Consider the following 10,632-nt stretch of genomic DNA (forward strand, 5'->3'; position numbering starts at 1 on the left):
TGTACACCTCGAATAGTGCAGATAGGCCTGATGGTGTACTGGAAAAGTTGTTTAAGCGGATCAGAAATGTAAGCGGTTGTAGGGCGCAGCAGTACGTCAATCTAGAGGAAGCGCCGCTGGCTACCCCCACAATGAGATTGATTTCTCAAAATCTACGGCATTTTCAGACTTGCCACTTCATATTATGGAAAGTCTGTCTAATGCATGTGCCCCCATATTGTTGAAAATCATTAACTATGGCGATTGGCTTAAGTGAGCGAATTCTCAAGGTCAATAAACACCACAGAATGTGACTACGTTACCTGATGACAAAAATTCGCGAATTGTGGAAAACGTTGACTCATATAAAATAAACTTCACTTTCAGGCATTTTTCCACCGGAGAAAACTTTCTCAACATTCTAGAATCTAAATGGCAACATATGCGTAGGCGCGTTCCTGCAAAAAGATTTGGTCGATGATATTTTGTTGCCAGTAAAAATTCCCTAGTGGACGTTAATTATTTGCTAAACGTCGTGCACGCTTGCTGGCAAAAACCAGATTTCCATTATAGGCCGCGAATTATGCTAGGAAGACCTCGAGGTTTATCGATTAGGAAAATGGAACCTACGTCGATCATACCAGACAGCTGAACAAGCCCAGCCGACGCACACGACAAACATGCGGCTAGCGGTACACCGTGCATAACTAACTAGCGCATCCATCCATCTGTAACGAAGAAAAGGTTCCAATTGAACGTCATTGAATTTTGGGATATATTGGTCGTTTTTAATTGTACATATGTCCTTCTGAGAGGCGAATTTTCTTCTTCGTGAGGAGCGTTCATTAGGCCGTTGAAGTCCTGAAATGAGAGGGCGACATAATTCAGGTTATCGAAATATCACCATAAGGCGGGCGGCCGACAAACTGGTAGAGAGACTTACCCAAAAATTCACTGCAGTGACTATGCTGTCGTAGATGCCTGTTCACACAATCCCATCTTCAGCGACTACTTAGCATGCCTGTTTACTGCACCCCTCAAGAAATACGAGATTTACATGAAGTGGATAGAGCCTCATTACCAGACAAACTTTTCGGAGCCGATGGGTCACATGAAGTCATCTTCCTCTCTTTCATCTAACTGGCGTTCTACAGCGTTAGTCGTAGTTGTCAGGCGTTGACTCACGGCTGTCGAGTAGTTCCTCTGTGGACCCGAAAACACGGAAGAATACAGACTTCCGGGACACACTGTGCTGGGACTCTGTGCTTTGGTGCAGGTCCACATCATAAGGTACCCTCTTGGCGGACTGGGTAGCAAGCACCCGGCAGCATAAAAAAGACAACCCTTTTGGTACCTGGTGGGAAGCAGTGTCATGCGAATCTACACATCACACGGTAGCTACCAGCATATTAGATACACTGAAATAACCCCCGAGATGATGGAGCGCATACTGAAGTGGGCCATTTTAAATCAACCTAATTCGACTCAACTTGAAACAACTCAACTTGATATCCCCAGCGCGACACGGCTTCTTCTCAAACTAACCTTGTGTGACAAACATGCTCGTATATATGGACAGTGTAGCCCAAGAAAAGGACGAAGAATGTTTAACCCATGTCACATTTTTCGACCTATCAAAAGCCTATGGTCGAGCACTATACGTATTTTATTCTTCACATACTCGAGTCCTGTAAAGCTTGGGGAGAAATTCTGCGCTATATTAAAATAACCCTTTTAGATTGGGCATTCCGAATAAAACTTGTCTCAACTAACTCTACTTCTGCACCGGTATCAACTAATGTTCCTCAAGACTCCGTTTATGGATCAATCCCGTTTTTTCCACACTGGTGATTTTCCAGACGCACTTTTGACTCCACGTCTACGTCCGTTGTACATGGAAGTTCTGACTGTGAAAGTCTTGAATATGAAATAAGGTTCGAAGTGATATTTCTGAAGGCACAAGTGCCGAACTCCTGCCAATTTTTTTTATCAAGAGAAGTAGTGTGGGTGTTCACAAAAAGGTTATACGAGAAAGAGTGGTACATAAAGGACATTTCGGGACACGTTTTTTAATACTAAGTTTAGGTATTCACGCTATAAACGTCAAATCTCACTTATCATGCGCGGAGAGGCCAGAACCTCCTGAAATGAGTTCTCGTAATTGTTTCAAGCTATTATTTCGCTTACGTTGACAATCCATATTACCTTAATTTATGCCTCTTAAGCATTTAACTAGTTATTATCTTGGTGTGCCCATTATCCGCACAATAGTCTCAGCTGCACAAATTTTATAAGTGGAGTAAAACCTTTTACGCCAAAATGTTGCATTCTGATGCGCATGTTCTCAAACCGAAAGCCGTCCTAATCTACTTTCATATTTTTGAAGCTCACCAGATTTCATTGTTCACTGAAGCAACCACGCCTTTGGCTGAAAAGTCCTGTGGGTTGATTTCCCAGCATCGCCGAGTCCCAGCGATGCCTAAATGGGGCTTAGATGTTCGGGCCGGTACCCTCGACTCAACTGCATGATTGCGTTATTCCATCTGGGACACATCGTAAGTTTAGAAAATTCAATTTCATTGTGCGAATACTAATAGGCTTCTCCTGGCTTGCGCAGAAATGCAATTTGAATACGTGCGCCTGGCCTGTGCACAGGCCGCTGGCTATTCGCACAATGAGATTGATTTCTCGAAATCTACGGCATTTTCAGACTTGCCACTTCATCTTGTAGAATGTCTATGTATAATGTATATGCTCCTGTATTATTGAAAATCATTAACTATGGCAATTTGTTTAGGTAAGCGAATTCTCAAGGTCCATAAACCCCACCAACTTTGAATACTTTACCTGATAAACAATCGCAAATTGTGGAAAACATTGACTCACATACAACGAACGTAACTTTCAGCTACTGTTCCACCGGAACAAATGTCCTCAATATTCTAGAATCTAAATGGCTTTTAGAGATGCAAAATATGCGTGGGCGCATTCGTGCAAACAAATTTTGGTCGATGATGCTTTGTTGCCAGTAAAAATTCCGTAGCCCACGCTAATTATTTGCTATTCGGTGCACGTTTGCTGGTGAAAACCGGAGTTTTCCATTAAAGGTTGCAAAGTATGCTAGAAAGATCTCGAGGTTTATCGATTAGGAACATCGAACATACGTAAACATAGTGGACAGATGAATGGTCTTACCCGACGCACACGACAAACATGCGGCTAGCGGTACACGGTGCATAACTAACTAGCGCATCCATCCATCTGTAACGAAGAAAAGGTTCCAATCGAACGTCATTGAATGTTGGGATATATTGGTCGTTTTTAATTGTACATATGTCCTTCTGAGAGGCGAATTTTCTTCTTCGTGAGGAGCGTTCATTAGGCCGTTGAAGTCCTGAAATGAGAGGGCGACATAATTCAGGTTATCGAAATATCACCATAAGGCGGGCGGCCGACAAACTGGTAGAGAGACTTACCCAAAAATTCACTGCAGTGACTATGCTGTCGTAGATGCCTGTTCACACAATCCCATCTTCAGCGACTACTTAGCATGCCTGTTTACTGCACCCCTCAAGAAATACGAGATTTACATGAAGTGGATAGAGCCTCATTACCAGACAAACTTTTCGGAGCCGATGGGTCACATGAAGTCATCTTCGTCTCTTTCATCTAACTGGCGTTCTACAGCGTTAGTCGTAGTTGTCAGACGTTGACTCACGGCTGTCGAGTAGTTCCTCTGTGGACCCGAAAACACGGACGCATACAGACTTCCGGGACACACTGTGCTGGGACTCTGTGCTTTGGTGCAGGTCCACATCATAAGGTGCCCTCTTGGCGGACTGGGTAGCAAGCACACCTCCGCGTTTTCTGGTTGGGCCCGGAGCTGGAAACCAAAGTAATTTATTTTCATGTGGACTCACCTTTGGGACAAGCCTGAAGAGCACCACCACACTGTGGGCAAGGTTCACCGTCACAACAGTCGGCGTGATATGACATGCGATCCGCTGCACACCAGCGGTCACTGGTAGTAGTCGGGCGGCCAAAGACCACACAAAAGCCCAAGTCAGCGTTTCCAGACCGCCATCTGGGTTGAGGTGCAGTACCCTTTACTACCAACGGCAGGTCGTCGGTTGCAGACCTTGAGGCTTGGCGCAGCAGGATTTTTCCCTGAACAATCAACCGCTTGAAATACGATGAACATAAAACCGACTGTACAGCATTGTCCAGGCGGGCAATGCGGTGAAATATGTGCCGGCTTTTCGCAGAATGCGTCTATGACCAAAAATACATGGATACTAAATGATACGTATGTGCTTCCTGATGGCTTTGCGGACATCAAATTTGCAGAGTATAACGTCACAGCCTCACATACAATGACGCGCCCGGTCTCCCGAAGTTTTGCCAGGACCGAAGGCTATCATCTGCTACATTAAAACCCAACAATGCGGCACCTACTCAACATAGCCGGTCGACACTTCCGGCGGTAGATTTGTATATCCTTAGTGGTAAATGTCTTTCCGAATTCATCCGCCACAAACTGCCGCACCTCACATGACGGCGTTCCATATTTCAGCAGGGCCTTGCATGTGCCCAACTCGTCTTGGGTTAGGCGTCGAGTAACTGGAAGCTGATCGTACAGAAACCTTGACAGTTGTTGGTTGTGTTCAAGAAAATAATAAGTCACTGCCGGTTGGTTCCTTTCTCCCATGGACAAAACCGCACCGGACAGCTGGTGCTTCGCGTACTTCTTTTATTAGAAGATACGCTCGGCTGACTAGCTTTTTCGGATTCCAGGCTTTCCGTTGGTCGCCTGCTGCATTTGTGGTGCACCCTTTCATAACGCAAAGCAGTGTTGGTGCTACGATTACTGGATGAACGCATAAATACCACAAAGTTAACCTTCATGTATTCATTTAAGGTCTTCTCAAACGCCGTGAAGGATGAAAACGATACACCCGGAAATTTCTCGACGAAAGCCACTTCCGAAGCCATAGCACACGAAGTTCAAAACCAAACGCGAGCAATAATTTTCAAAGGATATCGATTAAAACAAATCGCAAAAAATGACGACAGATGAGGGGAATTTTTAGACCGGGCACATATGCAAAGAAGTGCAACATTCTGACGTTAAAATTTTTATTTCACCCGCAGGGGTTTTGCAGAAGAATGCATTGTGCGTCGAGGCGCCAACAGAGGAGACCGGCACAGAGTAATAAACTGACACTGCGGCATCTTGAGCATTTCCACTAAAAAGCATTGAGCTAGCTTGGAATTCCTTCCAAAATCTCATAGCCTTCAATCAACATAGTGTTTGGGACGTAAATAAACCCGCCAGATATCTTAGGTAATTCACAAATGATGGTATCCAGCATGAGTAAGTTAACTTCGATTCTGATCAGATTGTCTGAGGTCAAAAAAGAGTGGTACAGAAAAATCCATGCCACGCTGTTGATATCATGCTGTTGGTGGTGAGGCGGTTCGGGATGGTCGGCTCCAGAATATGCTCCGTCACCGCATATGGCGTGCTATTTGTTCCAACAAGCCACTGGGTACAGGGTAGTTGACGTTCATTAATTTTGAAAATCGGCGCACTTGTCACATTTTTTAAAGCAGGAGGTGGATTGCACAGAGCAAATGAGTTTTTCTAAGCTGAATGGTTAGCTTATTTGGACGTATTCTGTTCGAATCCGCCACCGGAAATCGTATTGTCATGTGGAAGGGTCTCTGAAATCCTTCTCCCTTATAAACCAAGATGGTCGGATGCCTTGTATGGCCAAAATCAAATGAAATGACGCCGCCGGGGCGTGATATAAACCTTTACAACGTCGTATGTAGGCTTTGGCTGCAAAATAGGCCTTGGGCGTCCACGAATTCTATATTTATGGTCTTTGAATTGAAGGCTGTTATCCTGTATCCTATCTGACCCCAAATATTCTGCATCTTCAGAAATCCAAGCTGTTCCCCAGGCTCCTGTAGTAACTTTTCCCAGAGTATCTTCTTTGCTAATTCACTGGGCTATTGTGCTGAGCGAAATATCTGAAAACAGATTGCGAACTTTATGGCCTTTGATGTCACTTTCTTGAAACACCAGCTATTCAGAGATGGAGGCCAGTCGCAAGCTGTTTCGCAGGTTTGGTTAGCTTGAAAAACCACATTATTCTATGCACCTGAGGCAGAGGTGGCTATCAGTGATTTAAGATGGCTTTGTCCAGTCATCTGCGGGCGTGGATCCGTGGATGCTACTGGGGAACCTCGCTGTATTCACGGAGCATTTATGCCTATTTGGACTAACCAAGCTTCACATGGTGGAATTTTCGGAGTCTATCTCTACAACATCGCTTCCAGACTCATGCTCTTTGAAGTAAACGCGACATCCGCCTCTCAAGCGATTCAAGTCTTGCAAAAGCCGACAGGCGTTTCTTGAAGGTGGTACTGTTTCTCTGTACAAGTTGGAGAAACGCGGGAAGCTGGGCGATTAGTAGCTGTTTATGCAATTATTGATCCTAGTCCGTGATAATTCTGCTGCAAAGGCATAGCAAACGGGCAAACGGGGTGATGCGGAAGCTGGCGGTAGGGAGTCATGGTCGATGGACAGGAAGTGTCTCAGTACGGCAGGGAGGCGGATAATGCAATGGAACCATGGGAACGTACCGAAATAGCAACGAGCCATTCGACGGGGTGGGGGCAGTATAGCCTTTATTTTGCGCGTCCTCATCTACCTGCCCATAGTAATCGCGCTCCACATGCGGAGCAAGAGATTTTAGGGGATATAATGACCTACGAGTTATGTAATAAACCTCAATTAAACCTTAGTAGGTGCCATGAAGTTCAAAGAGCTCGAGATTTTAAAACCATGTGGACGTGAAAAAGAATTTTTAGGGGACTAACCGCGCTAGTGCGCAAAAACGAACCATATGGATGAAGGCGAACAGACCAGCGACGGGAAACCAATGGGATTCTTGAAAAATTTTGCAAGAAATAAAATCAGCCCAAAGTCAAACGTACCGCGAGTCAGTAGCTGCCCGTAAAGCCAAGTAAAACCATACACAGAAGCATACTAGGACGTTCACCAGGATGTGAGCACCAAACCGTTGTGTATATGTAGTAACGGTTCTGTTGTATTACAGTGGAAAACTGAACTAGGTTGTTCGGTAGAACCACCAGTGACAATTAATGTCGGTCTGAACGCGCGGGCAGGCCGTAATCTACTTATCTGTGGTTGGGAAGTTCCCGCTTTTTCTGATGCTGGTAGGCGTGCGGAAAATTTTAAGTAAACAGTGGTAATGTGTACTAACAGCTCAATTTCTTCTGTGACCGGGACACGCTGATTACAACTTCTCACTGGGTATTCTATCGTGTGAGGTCTCGACCAGCTGACGTGTACAGCACTGTTGCTTCTCTTGGCGAATGACCTGTCGATGCCCAGATCGCTTAGGAATAGCGTATTCAAGGACCCAGAGCTTTCTCGCCTGTTCAGTCATGAAGACCCGACCCATATTTTCACGGACCTGAGGCAGATCGGCTGTGGTAGTTTCGGTGCTGTTTACTATGTAGGCCCGTTTCTCTTGCTCATCTTTCATTGAATAGGCCCGCAACAGACTTACTGATGAGGTCGTGGCAATCAAGGAACTAAAGGTAGACACCAAACGAAAAAAGTCCGATGAAGAGTGGAACGATATTGTCCGTGAAATTCGCTTTTTATCAGGGCTGTCTCATAATAACTGCGTGCTTCCTAAAGGCTGCTACATGAAGGACCAAATCCCTTGGGTAGGTTTTAACCTTGTTTGTTCACGAAGACCTTGTAGCTTGTCATGGAATACTGTATAGGTTCTGTGGCGGATATTCTGGAAGGTAACCATGTTAAATAGTATGTAATTTACTGATAGTCCACAAATTGCCCTTGCGGGAAAACGAAATCGCATGCATCGTGCGTGAAGTTCTATTTGGATTACAATATCTACATTCAAGCCATCGGATACACCGGGATATTAAAGCTGCCAATATACTTCTGACCGATTCAGGTGGTGTGAAAATAGGCGACTTCGGATCAGCTAGCTTTTTGAGTCCTGCGAATAGTTTTGTCGGGACACCCTTTTGGATAGCGCCGGAAGTGATCCTGGCCATGGAAGATGGTATCTATGACTGTCGTGTAGATATTTGGTCGCTGGGTATCACCTGTATCGAGATGGGTAAGTGCCACGGATGGCTCACCAGTGTCATCTGTCTGGAATTCGCGCAGTAAAATGCAATTCCACACCTGATAGTGAAAGTATCCAGTCATCATATTTCACTTCCTTTTGATGGTGTTATTTGGAGTTCGTGCTAAAGTCTATTGTGTTTTTTGTGTTAGACATGAATTTGCCGGCCTTGTTTTACCTGTAGTTAGTTGTCCAGCACCAAACACGGCATCAATCGATTACTTCTTAAGCACCATTTCTCTTAGTGCGCTACTTTCCCACTTTACTCTCCTATGGACCTGTGGAATCTGGTGACTTGTGATTCCGCGTGCTCTCATCCTTTTGCATGACAGTTCAATTCCTGTTAAGAACTGCATTCCAACCCAAGGGATGGTAGTGTTCCACGTGATGACCACCAATTCGAGGATGCATTTGAGCTATGGGTAACGACAGCACGCAAGGACTAGGTTCACCTAGTGACGTTTACACTCGTCTGGGATTATCTTTCGTTTGTAGGCCTCATCATTATCAGGGGCAGCAACGTCATTGTAGATACTGATACCTAAATGCTGTACGACCATAAATTTCATCTAGTTATATTTATAGCCCTATAGTGAAGAGATGAAAGGAGTAGGTGAGGGAGGAGACCTGGTGCTGGTATATGTCAAGCATTGTGAGATTCATACGCCTCCAAGCTCTTAGTCAGGCAATCTGGAAAGAAACCGACAGCACGAACACCCCCGAAATCGATCAGTCGCCATTTCTTGCAGTGTCTTCAGCCAAACAGAGGCGGGGTCACGAGGAGGGTGTATTCGAAGGTGTAAAACACCAACAACACCCAAACTCTTGGTAATCTCTTTCACGTCCTTCTACTAAGTCATACGTTGTCCACCTCGCGGTTTGCACCATTCTGAAGGAGATGCGGAGAACAACACTCGTCTCGGCAGACGGGGTTTCGGCATGCGTAGCACGTGACCGAGCCACCCCAGTTGATGGTGTTGGATGTTTCCCGCGATTAAAGTACTTGCCACGACCATATGCTCGTTTTCTAATCACCTTACTAATCCTCTAACATCATCCATAACCACCAGCGCTCCCGAGGCATCGATGGTTAGTAACCTAAAGACCACTCATATCCGTCGGCAGAGGCCACGTCTGGCACCCATAGAACGAAACTGCCCTTACCGTAGCCTAGTACACGCGGCCCTCAATACCCAATGATATTCCCTTTTGACGCCACAAGTGGTGCAACTTAGCGAACATGATTCGAGCCTTTGAGATTCACTGACTTTAACTGAGACATTTCCGTCAGAGCTAATACGACTACCGAGATATTTACCATTTACCACAACCTCCAGTGCTTCTCCTTGAATTGCAAGAGGTATGTTTAGAGACTACGTTCTGAAGCACAATTTTGCACTTTTAAGGGGCTTGGTGCATGTCAAAAGATAGCATAATGGTGGTCAGTCTATTCAACAGAGCTTGTGGTTCGCTTTAGTCTTCTTTACCGGCCTAACAGCAGTATGCAAACAATCAGAAGCTTGCTGTTCGACCGTGCTCAAGCTCAGTTCGTCCTTCCCCGATAAAAGATAAATTTGAAAATCCTGAAAAGTAGACAAAAGTATCTAGCAAATATGCACGTGAAATGCCAACAACCTTGATCTCCGCAATAAGAGCGTCTTACCATAGGTTAAGCAATTTATTGTCTAGATCTGGGTAGTCTGGGCGATTTCGCTTTGCTCCACAGTTACGTTTCGAATGAATATCACAGCTGAGTGACTTTATTTTTTCGATAGACCGTAGGTATGTTTGAAAAACGTCACTCCCACAGGATTCGGCACGATAAAAAGTGACGATTTCGTTGGCTCAGTGGAGGTCAGCAATCACCATCATCATGAAAGACAGCAACATCAGTGTTGGCGCTGATGCCTCACCGCCGTGGAGGTCGTGGACTCGCCGCTCATTTTGTCTGCTTAAATGATGCCGATCCCAAGGCCAAATAGGTGCCATTGAACATTCTCTCATCTAATATTGGAGAAGTTTACTAGGGGGAGGTAAATTAAGATGATGAAAACCCTGACCAACATTCCAGCCCATGTTCTTGAGTACAACTCAACGAGAGCAAATCAATCGTCTAAGCTGTTGCGGTTGCAGTTCTCCTCTGGTGTTTGAGATTCTTGAGGTACTCACAGAATTGCTGCTGAATCTGTGGGCTGAGAGGAGCAATCAGCACATGGCGTCAAAAGGTAACGGGTCAGTCAGTCAGTTTTTTTCGGCTCATACACGCGAGTGCAGTGGTTTAGCTCTTACAGCTTCGTTCGATGAAGAAGAAAAATAATGGAATGAAAGTCATTCGTTTGAGGCGATGACCTACTCTGCATTGACGACAAGCGGATCTGTTTGTTCAGTGTAGCGGGGAGTGAAGGCTACCAAGTGAAGGCGATAGCTTTGATGCAAGGTGGGGGCGAGATGGCTC

At 45.2% G+C, this 10,632-nt stretch overlaps 1 protein-coding gene across 1 annotated transcript in view; it reads left to right on the forward strand.

Annotated features, from left to right (window-relative positions):
• Positions 1–7,397: 7,397 nt before the first annotated feature.
• T265_09724 (hypothetical protein) overlaps positions 7,398–10,632 on the forward strand; it is a gene marked incomplete at both ends in the record, with an annotated part of 44,585 nt that continues 41,350 nt past the window's right edge. Inside the window, 4 exons of the mRNA XM_009175887.1 lie at positions 7,398–7,529; positions 7,567–7,746; positions 7,785–7,830; positions 7,866–8,168. Of these exons, the coding sequence (XP_009174151.1) occupies positions 7,398–7,529; positions 7,567–7,746; positions 7,785–7,830; positions 7,866–8,168 (661 nt within the window). The remainder of the gene's footprint in view (positions 7,530–7,566; positions 7,747–7,784; positions 7,831–7,865; positions 8,169–10,632) is intronic.

This window comes from Opisthorchis viverrini (genome assembly GCF_000715545.1).
Source record: "Opisthorchis viverrini unplaced genomic scaffold opera_v5_308, whole genome shotgun sequence".
NCBI classification, from domain to species: domain Eukaryota; kingdom Metazoa; phylum Platyhelminthes; class Trematoda; order Opisthorchiida; family Opisthorchiidae; genus Opisthorchis; species Opisthorchis viverrini.